General features: G+C 34.3%; 2 protein-coding genes across 2 annotated transcripts in view; both read left to right on the top strand.

Annotated features, from left to right (window-relative positions):
- LOC147072888 (furin-like) overlaps positions 1 to 20,087 on the top strand; it is a 580,379-nt gene that overhangs the window by 505,393 nt on the left and 54,899 nt on the right. The window lies entirely within an intron of this gene.
- LOC147072889 (uncharacterized) lies at positions 8,356 to 11,118 on the top strand. The gene has a single exon (XM_085945821.1). It carries the CDS (start codon positions 9,008 to 9,010, stop codon positions 10,496 to 10,498), a length of 1,491 nt encoding a protein of 496 aa, XP_085801947.1. The 5' UTR covers positions 8,356 to 9,007; the 3' UTR covers positions 10,499 to 11,118.

The raw sequence follows: 20,087 nt of genomic DNA, 5'->3' as shown, positions 1-20,087 counted from the left end.
ATACGTATTTGTTTTCATTGAAATAAGACTACAATGATTTACAGATGATGTTGGTTAGTTTTTAAAATTCAATTAATCCCTGGGAAAGCGAAGCCATAATAGATAATAGTAAGAAAATACTCGTATATCTATAAAATATCTAAAATTATGCAATAATTCATACATACATAACTTTGGATATTTTATAGATAGAATAATATTTTGTTATCTATTATGGGTTGGTTGAAGCAGGGCTAAAAAACCAACAATATGTGTAATATGCATTTTTAATCCAACAAAAACCGATAAGTATGAATGAAAAAGTTTGCAGAATTTTGTACTATTATACAGTCACTATTATGGTTTGGATTAGGCGGGGTTTAATTGACTTTGAAAAACAAAATGACACTGTAAATTAGTCTTAGTTAAATAAAAACAAATACGTATGACTAACAAAGTTTAATGTGTATTATTGACTGTATTATGCCGGGTCCACACTGGCAACATGTCGCCGGCAACCTTGTTAAATTTTACGATAATTATCATACTTATCGTACAATTCAACGAGGTTGCCGGCGACATGTTGCCAGTGTGGACCCGGCATTATGTGACTAGTTATTCAGTTTTCGGCGTGAACTTTCCTTTCGTTCGACACGTGTTTTCAATAAATTTATTGCTACGTCTACTTACAAATCATTACTAATAATTAGTTATTTCGCTCGGAAGCTATCATTATAAGTCGTTAATTAAACTTAATTAGTGTTAAGCTAGTTTTGGTGCTTCATAAATCATTATAGTTCGTTGACGTTATACAAAGTTTTATGCATCTTATATTTATTAGTTTATAACCAAATATAATAGTTTAATATTGTGATTTTGTATTTTCTTATTATTATTATGGATTGAGGCAACAATTAATAACGTAATTTGTGTTTAGTAATAAGGACCTTCACTCCGGTAAAATTAAGTGGTCTTGCACTAAAAGCAACCTACTAACCGTTCAGACAAATGAGTCATATTAAAAGCAAATACATAGTAATATTACACCGCTCAAGCGGACCCAGTGTTGCCAAATTTTGGACACTGAATTATAAGTACGAGGTCCAAAAAATTATAGTATTTTGGCAAAAATTATAGTACGCGTTGTCATATGTTGAAAATGTATAGGTCTTTTACTTCTCACCAAAATAATATTTTTTATTAATTAGGTACCTCTTCCGATCAAAAATGCTTACCGACGAATTCAAGAAATTTAATTGTAATTAAGCCGAAGTCGAGGGCTAGGGGCGGCAGGTTATATGAAAGTATGGCGAAGCAGGCATGTTCCTATAAAAGTATGGTGAGGCAGGCTGGTAATCAAGTTGCGGCAAAACTTTCACGTATATGCGTATGTTACAAAGACGGTCAAAAGGCCAAAGTAAATCCTCCGTTATGCCCAGAATTATTTTATCGCGTCGTTATTTCTCGTAAGTTTTCGGCTATTATTGGCCTGCTTCATTCAGTTGTATAAGAAAGCCGTTTTCTTGCCCCTCTTTTTATTTAATACCTCTATGGTCAAGAGCCCTTTTTACGTTTTTCGGCCAATTTTTTTTTTCAGGTTCAACAAATTTTCTTATATTGCGAAATTGAAGTAGGTACTTACATATTTACTTTGAATCAATTTATAGTACGGAAGTATCTAAGTTTGAGTACTTTTTGCGTATTTTTTCTGATATTCTAAATTATAGTATTTTGGCGTACTATACCAGTTTTATATCGTTCATATTGCGCATACGAAAATTATAGTACAAATACTATAATTATAGAACGGTTGGCAACGCTGAGCGGGCCCCTCCTCGCGGGCAACGTGAAGGTGCACGGCTCCCTTTGCGTTAAACAGGCTGCATCTAATGAAAACTATATAATTCTCTCCTTTCCGAGGTCTTTGGAAGACTTTGGACTTTGTGCATGGCCAAGCTGGAAACTAACGTGGCAGCGCAACGCAACTTCGTGACAGGCAATCAAATATAGAAAATCAAAACCAGGACATTGCCGATTTGAGAGAGCATACATTACGAACCTAAACTTAAAAGGTTTTCAATAGTTACGTTCGTATCGTAATATTTATTAAAGTTTGTCACATAAACGGAATGCGCATTAAATTTTTGTAATGTTTGAAAACAGTCAGCGCGCTTCGTATCTCTTGGATTTTATGGCATGACTGTTATAAAGTAATCGTTATCTAGATTCAAAGCCTTGGTCCAAGACTTATTGGATTTCTCATTTCTATCTTGTCAGTCTGTTTTGTGGTCGCATTCTATTATGTTGATATATATCTCATTCCATTCTGAATTCATGAATAGGTACAAATTTCTCCTTTTGCTTACACAACATGAATTGATTATATTCAATGTTCTATATTTATATCGACCTCAAATTCTCAGTTAATCATATTAATTACATATACTGTGAATGTATCGAAAATTAATAAATTATTCTTCTGTTTCTACTTCACCCTGATGAGCAGGCCACCAACAAGCGGTGAGAGAGCCACACGTTATTTTTTGTCATAATATAATATTCGCGTGCGTTTGTTTGTGACTGAATTCGTTTTCGCGTACAAATGACATGACAGATAAATTAACAATTATCCGTAGCTTTTTTCATTTGCGTTTTTATGTAGCTTTCATGTTATGACTTTTTTATATTGAAGCGACACTAATTGAAATTTAAACTATGAGATATTATTTCATTGTCAAAGACTTTTAATGTTGTTCTTTTACTCTTGCAGAAAAATGTTATAGTTTAATATAAAACTTATTTAGACTACGTTCATATTATGGCTTTCTCCATAATTTATTAATATAAGATAAATTCAGAATTTCAATTTTATTATATTTCAAGATGTCAGATAATAATGTCAGGTTCTTAAAAAATATTAAAACAATTAAAACATACTTTTAAATTACGTGATCAAACGTTAGTCACGTTGCAAGTAGTGGAAAACATTGTATTAATAAAAATAATAAATAATATATAATAAATATATATATATTATTACCATGTCCGATCTGATAAGATTATATGAGACTCAACAGAGTAGAGCTTTGTATTAACATATTTTGTTTTAATGAGAAATTGATTTTAGCCACTCGCTCATCATATTAGGTGCCGTGACCTATGAAAACTATGAAAAACAATAAGTGTACTTGCCAGACCCAGGATTCAAACCTGGGACCCATGACGTTATAGATCACCGCCTAAGCCATTATGTGATAAAACATAGTAATCAATACCCAAATATTTTTGTTACGTAATTATTAATAAGAAGTATAGATTTTCTTTAGTATCTAAGTCACATATTTTTTAATATTTATGAATCGGATAGTGAATATGTGTATTTGCTAGGCCCAGGTTTCGAACCTGGGACCCACGATGTTATAGGCCGACGCTTAAGCCGTGCGGCCATAGTGTGCATACTTATTCCACATAATTTAATAATGACCAAGACTGATTTCGTCTGCTTTAAAGTAACCGCCGACACGAACTACCGGACGCATCAATTGACCTCCCGCTCGCCAGTCGACTCTTTCGCCGTACGAAATGTAGAAGTCTGTCGGTGGGGTATGTCTGAGTGGAACACATAGACAAATCACTTAATTTAAAAAATATAATATATACATACTTGTATGTAGCATATTGTATCTATATAATTATGTTATTATCTAAAAAGTATTGTAATTATTGAAAACGCGACCCCTTCAATTTGCCTACAGAGCATTGTAAATTAGACCTCTGTTTTCAAAATTATTGCTGTAGGTACTCATATTCCATATAATTCAATGTATTTATAACTGAATAGTTTATTATAATACTAATATTCAACGGCTGTGATATTATTTGAATATTGATAATATCCGTATTTTCATAGGTAATATTGTGCTTAGACCCTTGCCAAAATTGAGTGGCGTACGCCTCTGCCGACTAGACATAACAATATTGTATTCATGGAACTGATTTCGATCTCTAGGTACAGGAAGCTCAGCTATAATAATCCTTTGTTAAACAAAAATAATGGAAATATTCATTTCAGCATAATACAGGTAAGGGTATAGAAAAAATCAATGTTTGTAAGCTAAAAAAAATATTTGCTCATTGAATCAGTAAATAAAAATAAGCTTGGATTATAATTGAAAAAAAAAACGATTAACCAATCCTGAATACGACGTAGAACTAAGACACACGACAACCAATGTTGCCAACTGTCAAAAACATGCCAGATGGGGTACGAAAACAAGCTATTTGGCAGGAAAAAACACTAGATTTTGAAAAAATAAAATTTCAATATGTACCTGTTTTTGCTTATCGAAAATAAGTGCAGAAATTGAAAAAATGGGTATACATATTATGTAAAAATCACACCACATTTTTCCTGAAACTCATTTCAAAATTGACAAGAAATAAATAATTAATCTGACAACCTACGATAATTAATAGTTAGATAATACCGAAGAGTGGAATCTCCGATAATCGTCAATCCGAGGCCACATGCCTAAGCACACATTAAATTATAATATGTTATACCAATTTATTATCATTACAATCCCAAGAGTGCTCCTATTGTTTCATTGTATTGTTTCATTTCTCAAGTACCGACCTACCTTCATTAAAAGCATACATCAGTGAAACGACAAATAATTTTCAACAGTAGGTGCGACGAAATTTCGCACTCGTCGCCAATCGGAGACCGATAGCCGAGGTGTGCGCACGTCAAATTTGTTTTTTCATGGAGGAGGAATATATTCTTTAATCGTGTAAAGATGACTAAAAAATTTACGTATGTACTTGAAAAAGAAAACATATCAATGAATGTACTATTATTATTATTACTAATATAACAAAACACATAACATTAAATAGACGCATGTTGAATTTTTATGACAAATTATATTTCGTTCGGCTCGCGTCATTTGCACAATCCGCGCATCGACTAGTCACGATCTTTTTAGACCATGCCTCAACTGAAGTATAAGCCTTAAATATCTGAATAAGTCAACTAAAAGTCCGGTTTATTTTCAGCACATTTAAAGCTGTTGAAGTCACAAAATTGTGCTAATAAAAACGCTATAAGCTAGATGATTTTTTTGCAAGCTAGATGCCTATCGAAAAATGCTAGCTCTGGCAAGAAAAACACTTTTTACCCAGACGCCGTGTTACTTGATTAAAGATGTATTCAATTGGAATTACTGTATGAAAGTGGAATGGTTTTGCTTGATTCCAATTGAATACATTTGTAATCAATTAAGACATGCTTTAACGCAACGGCGTTTGCATTGTCGTGTGTCTTAGCCCACAGCCCTAGGTTTAAGTGTCCATAAGGATTGTTTCTATGAGAATTGCATCCGTCTCTATATAGCCTGTCCACCCAATAGGCTGCCAATCCACTAAGCCGTCTGGTGTTTGCGTTTTATTTTGTATCCCAAATTTGGCATACCGTGCTGACTGGCTTCTATACTTCCTATGCAAGGGTCAACGGGTGACTGCAGGGCCAGACGCTGCGTTCAATGGTTCTTCATGTTGGCGCAGACGCTTCTAACCATTGCCGAGCGTCGCAAAGTCTTGTAGTTGAACATCTCACTAGTGGTTTTTGCGGGAAGGTATGCAACAGTGGCTGTTAGTCAGACTCTCAGACGCAGTCAACTGTGAAGTCACTGGGGGAATCTTCGAGACACCCTGAGTACCACTTCCGTGTCTCACACTTTACTAGGCCGCGAGCAGCAAGTAGGTACATATTATCACCTGACGCAAGTTTTTTCCACTTGGTAAACTCCAACACGTGACCTGTCCCAACGGCCAGCCGTCCGTCACGTCCAATGGGCGTAAGGCCTTAACATACATAATATCAGAGGTTGGAGGATTTTTCATAAAGTCTGAATCAAACAATCTCATATTTTTTTAATTGGCCACACTCTCGACGTGGAGGTTGGCTGCTTCATGAGGTTTCTTAACATATTTTGTACGATAATTAGCCCCTTGGCCAACCGAATGAGTTTATGCAAACACACATTGAACACCAAATATGAATTTTCTAGACCCGGAATTCTCCGATGGACTCCGATGAAATTTGACATTTCTCCAGCTTGGTGACTTTCTTGTCTTTTTTGTGTAAGTATTCTCATATTATTTCAGAATTTTCTTCTAAAAATTATCATCATCATCCGGGGTCGATCCACTGCTAGATGAAGGCTTCCCCTAGTTACATCCAACACAATGAGTTCGTCTATCCAGCTGGTTTAAGGGCGTCCTTGTGGTCGTTTGTACCAGTGTATGATTTTATTTGTCCAGCGGTTGTTCACTCGATAAGCCCATTGCCATTTCATCTACTTAGCAACCTCTATCACATCGCGTACTCTTGTCTGCTTCCTTATCCACTGGCTTATGACATTTCCATGCCACGTTGTGCTTTTCATAATTTTTGGGTTTCTCGTACATTAAGAATCAGTGTTTCGCGCGCATATATCGCACCCTCGCAACTAAACCGCCATAAGTCCAAATTTACGTGTTTTAGGTTAATTACTACGTTTCATTGTCTATCGTTCATAGTATATGTACCGAAAATTTCATATCTCTAAGTCATCAAATTCAAGTGAAAACTTCATACAATATCTAAACATCTGAAATTTTCAAAAACACAGTACAAAAATGCGAAAGGTAAAAACTTCAAAGCTGATTTTCTCCGTTTGACGTTTTTTGGATTTTGGCAGTTTAGTTGCGATGGTGCGACATGACTACTGGTATCACACATTGGTTGAACACTTTACGCTTAAGACACAATGGGAGGTCACCTTTGAAGATACTATTCACGCGCTTAAATGCACTCCATGCTAGTGTATTTCATAATGCCATCTCGTCAAACAAACCACCGTCAAATTTACATTTTGTTATTATTGTCATATATTATGCAGTAGGTACCACAATTGGTGCGTGACATTTCTTGTGTAGGCTCTGAAAATGTAGCACGAAAATGTTATTTTCGTATTTTTCGCTTTAAAAGAAATCGTGGGATCACTCATATTTGGGTAGACCTTTAAATGGAATAACCAATATTATCAGTTTTTGTTTTCATTGATTTACAAGCAGGACCGCGACATAGGATCAGTAGAAGGTAATATTTACATAAAGAGCTACAAACGAAAATATTATATTTTCGGTATAAACACAAATAGTTGGCACGAATACGGAAGTATGCAAATATTTACAAAATCTACGATATGTTAGTTTTCACTCTTTACAGGTTCACCTCGGGCTTATTATATTTCATACGTGATCGGGTTTTTCAAATAATATTTATTAATGCATGTAGGTATATTTGTTTATGTTGAGAGAGTTTTTACTTACTGTTTTGTTTTCACAGCCGATATAAATCAGTTTTTGAAAATTTCCCGTAAATATGGAAAACTCCGTGTCCGGAAACTTGTACGTATGCAGTTCGCCCTATTACTTCACCGTGAAATGTTGTATCGGAAATATATCGCCGTATATTAAAGACAGTCCAACCTGTCCAACCAACTAATTAAATGTTATAATTAATCAGTAACTGGTCAGCAGTGAATGTGTTAACATATTCACTGCTGATATTGTATCTAATAAATAAACCATTTTTTTTTATTTAATGAATAATTCACAAGATTTTGAGAATGTAACAATCCATATTGAAGATATATGACTTGAAAACACTTCAGATATATAAGAAACGAAACTCGAAGGGATTTGAACCCGTATAACCAACCATTGGTGTCGCGCAAGTCTGTGCATTAACCAATCATGCTACGAGCCTCCTATCTAATTACGACAATTTAAACTAGTAGGTCATACATGAAATGCTTATCAAATTAATGATTATACGGTTTCAAATCCCGTCGAGTTTCGTATTTTTTTGATATGATTTTTTCTAGTGGTTATAATATCTGAGGTGTTTTCAAGTTATGTATGAATCTAATAAAATTGGAGACCGTACAGACGGTAAAAAGCTCACGGCGAATTGTGCCACAGTGAAATGTTTTACGTAAGTACAATTTACACGTAACCGTAAAACTCAGTTCGCTTTTTAGTCATTATCTATATTCTCTACCAATTTGTATGTATTTAATATTAATTCACTATTATTTGTCTTACTTTCTCATTAATTAAGTCTTATATTGTCTTTTACTTGGCCATCGTTTCTGTTATGGGCGAAGACAAATGATTATTGTGTTCGAATTCAACGGCTCAATTATTACTGAACAACTCCATCTATTAACGGCCTCTTTCTTCTTTGGCCTATTAAATTGGAGTATTGTGTCGCCGTTTAAATATTTGATTGCAATTTATCTTTAAAATTATTATATTATATATAGGGTGACGCACCCAATTGTTGGCACTCCACCAATTATCAGCACCCTTCAAGTTAACGTAAAAATATAAGATATGTAAGCATAGTTAAGTTTGCCAAGTATAAAAAATGTGTTTAGCAATTAATATTGTTTACGACAAGCAACATTCATCACACCAGGATTAACAAAATAGCGAGAAAATAGTGCGTCAAAAGTGCTCCGTTGTGTTTTGTGATTTTTTCCGCCATTTTCTTTCTGCCACGGTAAGAAAATGTTTCAATAGCCTTGCTATTTTGTCTACATCTAAGTGTTTATCAATAAACTGACGATTTAAATGATTGCGGGATAGAGCCAGGCATTTGAATTTAAAATTTAATTTAAGGTTAATTGTTCGTTGTCTATGTTTAAAGGGTGCCAACATTTGGTATCGTGATTGAGTAGTTTTCCTATTATTGGCACATGTGCTAATAATTGGTTATTTTGATAAAGTATTATTTTTAACAGATTTTAATTTCTATAGCCTATATCATTAAGGCTCTAAGTAATTCCATTGATAAAAATATGTTACACTCGTTTTTTCCAAATGTTAGCCCCATGCTAATAATTGGTTTTGGCTTGTGCCAATAATAGGGTTAAATTATAGCTTGTGTCTTTATTTTCAGACTGAAGTATTCAAAATGGATCCAGTTAATGTGAAAAAGAGGAAAGAGAAGAAGAAGACTCTCGACAACACAATAATAAAAAGAAAAATGTACAACCATGATAACTTGGTAAAAGCACTTGAGGCTGTAAAGTGCGGTATGAGTAAAAAACTGGCCGCAAAAACCTTTCATGTACCGAGAGGAACTATTCAGTTCAGGTTACGGAAAGTAGATCATCAAGACCTTCCAGGACCAAGTACAGTATTAACCAAAAACGAGGAAGAGACTTTGGTGAAATGGATTAAAGACTGTTGCCGCAAAGGATTCCCTAGAAGAAAACTAGATGTTCAATTGAGTGTTGCACATTTCATAAAGAAAGCAAATAGAAAGAATCCATTCAAAGATGGAATACCTGGTAATAAATGGTACCAACTCTTTTTGTATCGTCATCCCGGATTAAGTATACGTGCACCCGAGGCAGTCACAGCATCAAGTGCGGCAGTGTCAGAGCAAGATATAAGAAAATGGTTCATTGGAATTGAAACCTACTTAAAAGACAACAGTTACTTTACCATTCTCTCGGATCCAAGTCGCGTGTTCAACGGTGACGAGTCAAACTTTCAGCTATGCCCAAAAAGTGGAAAGGTTATTGCAATGAGAGGTGAGAAGGATGTTTATGAAGTAGACCATGCATCTGCCAAATCTGCTCTAACAGTTCTATTCACGTTTTCTGCCAATGGAGATACCACGCCTCCAATGATCATATTTCCGAATAAAAGGTTGCCTAAGGATATAACATTAAATGTGCCAGGAGACTGGGGTATTGGTTTGAGCGATTCGGGATGGATGAAGGCAGAGGTATTTTATGATTATATAAAAAACGTTTTACACCCTTATCTATTGAAAACAAAAAGACAACTCCCCGTTTTACTTTTTGTTGACGGACACAAAACGCACCTCTCTCTGGAAGTGAGTGAACTGTGTAAAAGCTTGGACATAGTTCTGGTAGCTTTATATCCAAACGCAACAAGATTGTTGCAGCCAGCCGATGTTTCAGCATTCAGGCCACTTAAGCAAGCTTGGAAAGAAAGTGTATTGAAGTGGAGGCGTGAAAACCCCTTAGCTGCACTCACAAAAACAGATTTTGTTCCTGTGCTCAAGGAAGCTGTCGTAAACGGCATTAAGCCTTCTACTGTTATAAATGGTTTTAGAACCACCGGTTTATGTCCATGGAATTGTGATGCAATCAATTTTAACAAATGCCTAGCACGTCAGAAAACTGTTGAAAATTCAAATACCGAAGAGAAGAACAATGACAATTTCAAAGAAAAGTCTCTATCAAAAGATACGTTTTATAACGTAGTGGGAGAGAAAAAATTGAATGCCTTACAAACTATTAACGAAGACTTTCTAATAGACAGTGACAAAATCCTGAAAAAGCTTTTGAACTATTTCCAACATGATGAAAAGCACCAAGAATCAGAAATATTACATGAGGACAACCCCTTACAGAAGAAATCACTATAGAAGAGATGCCAATTTTATTTATGGATATCCTTGATAACTCACAGTTTGATTTAGTTACTGTGCAGAAATCTATTGAAGAAATGGGAAAAAACAAATTTGAAAGAAAAGAACACAAAACTTTGCTTGAAAGTGACTTAGTTACTTTAGATAAAAACGAAATGGAGATTCCAGAAAGTGGTTTAATAGCAACGTGCAAAGAACATGTAGTTAAAGAATGCGAGATTATGGATATTATTAGTCAACAGAAAGAATATTTAACCCCTGTAAAATTAAGTGACGTTTTAGTAAAACCGAAAACACCTCAAAGAAAAGGCGTTAAACAAAGTGAAAGAGTTTCCTTTGTCTTAACTTCAGACGAATGGCAAAGCAAGGAAACCCAGAAACGGAGAGAAAAAAGTCTTAAAGAAGAACAAGTCAAGAAAAGAAAAGAGGAGAGAATCCAAAAACAAAAGGAAGTGAAAACTAAACAAGGAGAAAAGAAAAACCTTACAAAAAAAACAGCAGCAACGTTAATAAATAAACAGAGTAAGAAAGTGCAGTTCGGACCTGTGCAAAATACAACTAAAAGAGAATGTCAAGTGGAAAGAGAACCTAATGTAAAAAAAGAGAATATGATACCCGAAACGAAAAGAATCAAAGTACTGGCCGATATAAGATTGAACAAGCCTCTGGTGCCAATAGTTAACCAACAAGTCTCGAATCTCATAGTTGATGAAGACAAGAAAAATTATGGGATTAGAGATCCTTTTGATAAAATTTTAAGCAGTCGTAAGAAATCATACACGGTGGAAGAACTTGAAGCCATTTTAAATGATGATGATTAAATATTTAAACGGTTAACATCATAAGAACTTACGTAATTTATTTTAGACACCTAAATATTTTTTGAGAATTTTTGATCTCAATTAGTTCCTGAATTTATTTAAATATAATCATTATTTCTTTTGAGGTTTTTTAAAAATAATGTTACCTAATAATAAATGTATGAATACTAGTGTAAAACGTGTTTAATTTGCATGATTAATACACTTTTTTGGATCTCTATTAACTGTGCCAATAATTGGAAAAGGTTGTGTCAATAATAGGAAAAAGTATGCCAATAATTGGAGTAAGGGCCAAACTCAGGAAATATCACAATTGTGTGCATATGCACAATACAAAAGTGTTATTGGAAGTATTCAAATAAAAGTTAAGTAAACATATTATTTAAATCAGAAACATAGGAACTTAGAAAGATAATTGATAGAATACTGTGCGAACTTGAACTGCTCAGTTCCCTTAAAGTGCCAATAATTGGGTGCTTCACCCTATGTACATTCTCACAGTGACGTCCCTAGACAAAATGCCGCCCCTAAGCAGTGCCAACATGCCGCAACATATTTTTATACTTACAGTACTTTTTATCATCCTTTCATGACTCCAATATCTAAGAAATGTGTTTTATGGATACATTACTAACAAGATATACCACTACATCTAATTTAAATGCCACATCTGCTTCAATAGACAATATTGCGAGTCTAAGATTTCAGATAGGTACATTTTAAAATACACATGACAACTTCCAAAACTCGCGAGTGACAGGCAAACATAATATTTGGATACATTTAAAATTAGGTAGGTACTTAAGTATGTACTTACTTACCTATAATTAAAATATTTGCAAATCTGCACGTGTCATTGCTGTTCACTAAGGACGTGACGTCCAAGGATAACGGAAGTAAACTAGACATCGCGAACCCCACAAAAAAATAAAGTCCTGTTAAAACTTTTGTTTCCAACCAGTGAGCTGCATTTTTCAATGGAAAGATATTTCCGTTATTACTAAGTCTATGTAGCTATTTTTTATAATGATTCTCCTTGATTTGCCGCCCTTCGGGTAACTGCCGCCCCAAGCGACGCTCAATCTGCCTACCCCCACGGGACGTCACTGCATTCTCAAAAACCTGTGAATTATTCGTTGAATAAAAGAAATGGTTTATTAAAAAAATGTTTGCAAGTTCAAGTAGACGGTTATGTTATAACACAAATATTTGGCGAGAGCCGGACGTCGGTTAGTAAAAATAATGCAATTTGATAAGAATTCCATGTATGACCTACTAGTTTAAATGGTCATAATCAGATAGGAGGCTCGTAGGATAATTGTATAATGCACAGTTGGCGAGATACCGGATACTGGTTCAAATCCCGTCGAGCATCGTATTTTTTTTTAATATGATTTTACTAGTAGGTATATATCCGAGCTGTTTTCAAGTTATTAATAGTATTATAGTAGTTAGAATTAGTATTTAGTGTGCAATTGAAATAAACAATTCAAAAATCAGATTCTTCCAAAATCATCTATTACCGTATCCGGAGCTTCATGTGCCGCGAAAAAATGACACGCAAGTTAAGAATGAATCCTATGTGGTATACATATAATTGTAAAATGCTCTCATAGTGTACAAATCCTTTTGCGAGAGGATACTTTCGTCGTTAGCTCGCAGTACCTGGTTTACCTAATTTATAATCCGTCATAATAAAAATGAATGGAATTATAATAATTTATTCATTACTATTAATAGTATATTTAGGAATTGTTTCTGACTGAAATAAATCTCTTGTTGTTCCACCGAAAATTGATTCAAGATTAATGGGTAAACTTTTTGAACTTAGAGTATGACACGAATCTGCAGTTAAAGTTTATGACAAAAGATCTGGTTATGTTTTGAATAGAAATGAAAAGTGAATAATTGCCGAATCAAGCCATTGAAATGCTGATATCATTTTTGCAACTATCCATTTATGTAGGAATCTACGTTAAGTTTTCTACAATGACTGCCATCAAAATAATGTATGGAGATAGACATTAATGCACTTATGATTATTTATAAGCATATATATTTTCATTTGTACCTCGGCACCCCGACAAAACCGCCCAGACATTACCACCCAGACATTGTCGCCAAACCAAATGCGCCCGTCAATACCGCCCGGACTAACCCGCCTAGACAAAACCGCCCGCAAAATATACAAAAATATATAAAACAAGTGTAGTTTGAGATTTCATCCGTTGCAACTGTTAGTAGAGTAATAATTAATAACTTAAAATCATCAGTTTTTAAAACTTGGTTAATGCTAATTATTTCTAATTTAGAATATTTAATAAGGTTAGCACACAATTTTGAAATTTAATTTTAAATAATTTATATTTTTTTATATCTTGTGTATTTGTGTATCTAAAATATAATATTAAGTATGTACAAATAATAATTGTCTCATTTCTAAATTGTTTTAGCGGCAATGTCTGGGTGGCAATGTCTGGGTGGCAATGTCTGGGTTGGAATGTCTGGGTTGTAATGTCTTGGCGGTTTTGGTTCGGGCGGTTTTGTCGGGACTCCCCTGTCATAGTCCTGTGTCGGGAATGACATTATTGGACAACGCACTCAATACAGTAGCTAGCAAGTAAATTCGTGCATAGCGACATTCGCACATGTGTAGGTAGACGTCACCCAATTTCCATTATGCGATATCACGCATCGGGAATTTATAGCAATACCACCTTTATTGTAATGGCGTTAGAACAATGTTTCTAGTAGCAATTTTCATTTGAGCGAACCCGTTCGAACCGAACCATTCGGCAGACCCGACAAAAAGCATTGGGAATTTATAGCAATATCACCTTTATTGTAATGGCGTTAGAACAGATTATGCCATTCGGCAGACCCGACAAAAAAGTGAGTGTCATTTTTTGTTCCAGATGCTTGTCCATATTAATGTCATTGTGTGTCGGACAATAGGGAAAGCAATCATAGTAGTCACTGCATTTTCGTCGTTCTAGATTTATGTATTTACTAACCATTCAGGATCAAACTCAATTTTTCCATAAAAAAGATAAGTAGTTATATAGTAGGTATATCAAAAATTATGATTTTTATTTGCGCGAAAATTGATTTTTTTCATACCTATTAAAACCAGGTCCGTTGCGACTCACAGTTTGGGAACGACTGGTGTGGACAGCAGGGAAATGGTATTTTGTCACGAGCAGTGCTTAATTTATTACAAAAAAATCCTATTCGATAAATTAATAGTCTTAATATGGGGTACAATTAATGTAGCGAATCATTTATCAAATAAACAAGAGCAAGATAGTAATTTGCAATTAACAGTCATTTGAGTGGGCGCCGAGCGTTTTTTTACGGACCGTCGGAAATCACTTGACGTGCACGGATCATTTGAATTGCGTTCAATTAATTGAAATAAATTTTGTTTACTCGTCTCCTCATAATGTGTATTTTTAAACTGTCCAAATGAAATGAAATACAAACTGGAAATGATTGTTGTGAAGCTGAAGTTACACGCAACGAATCGCACACAAGTTGCAATGTTAAGGGTAGATAAAATGCTTTTCCCATATGCTTTTTGGTGAGCGAATATGGATACTGGATGGGTACTGAAGTGAACACACAGAAGCGGCTGGACACTTTTGCAATGTGTACTGAAGGACGATACTCAGAATTCCATAAATTACCAAAGGAAGCATGACTGCATGATGCATTATGCATCTATCCCGAAGAAGCTTCATCCACAGAATATTATTCTCTTCACGGTTTGCGTAAAACGCATACTTGGTGTCTTTGATCATATTGCCAGAGGTTACATGTAAATTGCACGTATAGAGTTTGCCGTACCACAGTTCACCGTAGTTGAGTACCACCCTTTCACGTATTTGAGAAGGTGACGGGGAGCGGAGAAGAAAGGAGCGATTGCATGGAAGCGCACAGTTTTTGTATTATCAACAAAAATGAAAATATTAATTGTACGAAAGTCAAGTGCCGGCCGCCTGTGTTATATACTATACTAATTTAATACATTTAACGCATACAATCCATATAAACGATTACAAACGTAGCGTAAAAAACGCACACAATGTCAAAACATAAGGCTATAATATGTATAAAGACCTGACATGTCTACAATATATTCATTATTTTTTCGCGCTGGACTTGACCCTTCGACTAAAAACTAAACTACCGAGACAGTAGAATTTTCTAGCCTGAGTTCGAACACGGTTAGGTATTACTTTTTTATATCTACTGTAATGGGTTTTGTCTTATTTTCGTAATATTATTATGAATATTATAAATAGGTAATTTTTTGTTCGGTAAAATACTGAAGATGATCAAAATTTAAATTCAAGTCCTGTAAATATGGCTGCCCTAATACTTGATTTCAGTTATCTACCACAGTTTACTTACCTTTAACAGGCACCCTTCACTACCGTAAGGTATTGATTATCCCTTTTCGTCGGACTATCATGTGAGTGACCTCCCTCTTTCACGGTGACCCTAGATTTTCCGTTGACAGTAAGCCTACATGCACACAGTAAAACCCTGTGATAATGAATAACATTGCAATTTTATTATTACTCGTAAATACTTAGAATTCGTTAGAATAAATATAATATTTAACATTTGCATGGATTCCATGCGATATAATGTCAAGTTGAGCTAAAAACGTAGTCCAATTATCTCTAAAATTTATAGATGTACGTCGAAAGAATTACTGATTGAAATTGATTTCATCTTGCGATAAATTGGATTCGATACACGTTAATCCGCAATCGGACAGTACTGTACAGTTTACAGACTGTGCCTGGTTGTTTATTGCAGTGAGTTGAGCTTTCGTGAGCTTTCGGAGGCTTTGCGTGGCTTTGTTGCGCAGGCTGTTTGCTGACGGCGGCTTGCTGACAACGGTCACGTTGTAATGTTATTAGCAGGTAACAACAGAAGAGCGGAATCACGTATTTAGACGTAGAAACACGGTAAAAAATGATTTATTTACTTTTTTTCCCAATCGTAAATAAAAACAATTGCGCGAATTCTGTAAACGTCTTCTGTATACTTGCAAAATAATGCTGTGCCGTTTAAATAAAAACTGAACTGAGATACTATTATTTCAAAATCCAATTAATGCTTTTTTATATTTTTCTATTTGATTAATTAATTATTCATATTTTGAAAAGAGTAGTAACTTCAATTCGATGGTAATTTGATTTTAAAATTCGCTTGAATGATTCGCTTAAAATAATGCATTCAAAATGGTATCTACCATTCATAAAGCTTAAATAAAAAACTTTATTAGCTTAATTTATAGACGTCAGGATTAATCTCAATTTTTATTTTGATTTTCGTTCACCTGATCACAATTTTTAAATCTAGTATTTTCCATTTGTAATCACTGAACAATTGTCCTGATTATTATAATATGCTGAGAAAGCAGACAAGAGTACGCGATGTGATAGATATCGCTAAGCAGATGAAATGACAATGGACTGTACATGTCGCTCGGCGAGTGTACAACCGTTGGACAAATACTGTCATAAAGTGTTACCGCCTACAGGGACGCCCTAAAACCCGCTAGATAGATGAACACATAAATTTCAATTGATGTACGTGGCAGTGAAGAACTAGGGACCGAGAAGAGTGGAGGGAGCTAAGGGAAGCCTTCATACAGCTGTGGATCGAGCCTGGCTGGTGATTATATTTTATGTGCTCTGCCTCAATTTAGACAATACCAACACTTCGTACCTAATTGTAATTTTTTAATTCTTCCATATAGTGGTAAGACGTGTCATCGCATGTTTGGTATCTGTATGCCTTTTGAACTCTGGTATACATCCGCTTTTTCCACAAATGGTAGATGTTTCTAAATCTCTATTTTTGTATCAGTTTGTATTGTTCTATTATAGCAGATGAAACCGATACTGATCGTCTTTAAACTATGTTTATATTATGTGTTCTATGTGTAAAATATTGTGTTTTTAATAAAATTAGGAATGCCGCGTTCTTTTATTTATTTATAGGGTCGGGTGCTACGGAATTCGCGTATTACTGTACATCATCTCTCAGTATCTATTATGGGTAATTTAAGGGCTCGGCAATCTTTAGAATCACGCGGGAATACGTTATAATATAATAACCGCGAAATATATACACCATCAGCCGTTCCCTGATGTGTGTTATCTATAAAAATGCGATGAAAGGAAAATTCGGAGCAATTTATTTTTCCGAAGACGCTCGGTACATAATAAGAAAAATATGCCTAACGCTGTGTGATACACAAAAACATCTTCAAATGATAAGACCTTTTATAATAGCTAAGGAAAAACCAAACCAGCCTTTGAGGGAGAGACTTTTTCTTCGTTGCTTGGAAAAGTTTTCCGATATACAAGGTGTTGACAATAAAACAATTTTACTAATTAAAATTGAATGTGTTTTCTGTAATTATATATTCATTTAAATGCAAACAATATTAAGCATACATAACTTGAAAACACATCTGATATATACCCACTAGAAAAAAAATTTTTTTGAAAAAAATATGATGCTCGACGGGATTTGAACTCGTATAACCACTGGTATCGCGCCAACTGTGCATTAACCAATTATGCTATGAACATCCTATCTAATTACGACAATTTAAACTAGCAGGTCATACATGAAATGTTTATCAAATTGCGTTATTATTGACTATCGGTTTTTGTGTATTAAATCAAGGAATATTAATTACCTTAATTACTAACCGACGCCCGGCTCTCGCCGATCTTTTCTGTTGGGTATATATCTGAGGTGTTTTCATGTTATGTATGTTCAATATATGGAATGTTCTATTCTCAAAGTTTTGTGAATTATTCGTTGAATAAAAGAAATGGTTTATTACAATATTACTCGGTCATATTATGAAAGTCACTATTTTCAGTGTACCTATCCGTATTTCATGTTTGAATAAAACCCTTCAGATTTATCCAATATTTTGTAAATAATTGCTTGCGAATGATTTAATCATATTTGTGAATTTTCATAAGGCTGTTTATTTTTTTAAAAAAACCGGTACCTATAAGTAATTTTCAAAAAAATTAACCTTTTTATTATCCGTCCAATTGTAGTACAGCACATATTATTAATATAAGTTCGACATTTTTAAGTAAACGCTTTTGTATACCATCTGGTTTTTGTAAACTTTTATATACACAGGCATACTTTTGAAAAACCTCAAAAAATGTTCTTATCCTATCTGAGGGTGCTTATTGAATAAAGACACCCTGTCTATGTATATATTTATATTATTATTATTTACTTGGTATTTGGTAGCGAATAAAAAGTATTTATGTATATGTTACACCGAATGTGCGAAATTAACTATTACATGAAATGGGCAAAATTTTAGCTAATTCCTGTAATAGTCAAGCCTGTCGCCTTATTCATGAATTAGGTAAATTTTCTGCTGAGTACATGAATTCGCCAGGGTATGGAATTCTTGAACTGTCAACATGACAGAAGAAAAGGTAAATTTAATACGGATGGTTTTATTAGTTATAATTGGACATAATATAATATTATTATTATTAGGTTATGTTAGGTTAGGTTAGGTTTTGTAATTCTGAATTAAATTATTCAACTGAATGTCCTTTTTGAGGTTAATAGCTATTGTTACCAAATATCATAATGCCTAAATCCCCCATCAACAATCCTCCAATCGACAGAGTTGAGAATATAATGATAATATTATTGTAACTGTAAATGAGTCAAGGCTAAACGACGATGCACAGCGAAACAAACAAAAAGTACCTACGTTACCGTTATCTGTTTCTAGACAAACGAAGGATCGAGGGTGGGTACGGTCAGTCGGCTACCTACCCTTCAGCCCTTACGTCGCCTCCAAATACGATTCGCTACCTTTTTCGCGCCACAGCGCGCCTTAACAAATGTTATTAACAATTAATTGTTTATTGTCAAGCGAAATATACTTACTTAATGTCCCTGAATCGGTGTTTTTAATAAGTGGATAAGTGTAAATCAACACCCTCCGCAAACCCATACCTATCACTATCAAGTGTCAACAAACTATCACAAACATTCAATCGACCATTGCAAGTTTGATACCCAAGCACGAATCAAATCGCGAAAATACTTTTCAATAAAATTCTTCCGTTATCATATTATAGTTATAGATTTTTTTTGCGCATAGTAAATGGATATGAACGTCATTGTAGGATTGGTATATTTTTATATTATAATCAATGACATTTGACACATTTGTTTAGTTTGATTAGTTGCAAAAAATACCACCGGAGCGCGATCATCTATTTTGACCATAGATAATATATGTACATTTTGACCAATGCATGAGCATTTGATACATTTAGTTTAGTTGCAAAAAATACCACCGTAGCGCTACTATCTAATTTGTCCAATACATGAAGTAGGCAGAAAAATTACTGCCGAATTCACGCACTCTTCAGATATTTTGTCTAATTCGTGAATAAGGCAACGGGCTTGCATTTTTCATGATTTAGACAAAATTTTGCCCATTTCATGTAATATTCAATTTCGCACATTCGGCGTAACATATATATATCTTAAAAAGTATCACACAAACTAATGCATATAAGCTAAAACGTGGTATTTTATTTATTGCGCGATACGAGGATATTTTTCTATGAGCGTATTATTCTAGTACTACTGTGACATTTGATCAATTATTTAATTTAATTAGATAATTTCTATTTAATCATAAATATTTGTTATCATTTATGAGCTCTATCGCT

The sequence above is a fragment of the Rhyacophila brunnea genome, unplaced genomic scaffold (genome assembly GCF_057557595.1).
Source record: "Rhyacophila brunnea isolate RB1 unplaced genomic scaffold, BYU_Rbru_1.0 scaffold_19, whole genome shotgun sequence".
Lineage (NCBI taxonomy): Eukaryota > Metazoa > Arthropoda > Insecta > Trichoptera > Rhyacophilidae > Rhyacophila > Rhyacophila brunnea.
The sequence above is the reverse complement of the archived record's forward strand: the minus strand, read 5'-3'. Positions and strand labels throughout refer to the sequence as shown.

Coding starts and splice junctions, on each gene's coding strand:
- LOC147072889 (XM_085945821.1), top strand. CDS start 9,008: ATGGATCCAGTTAATGTGAAAAAGAGGAAAGAGAAGAAGAAGACTCTC.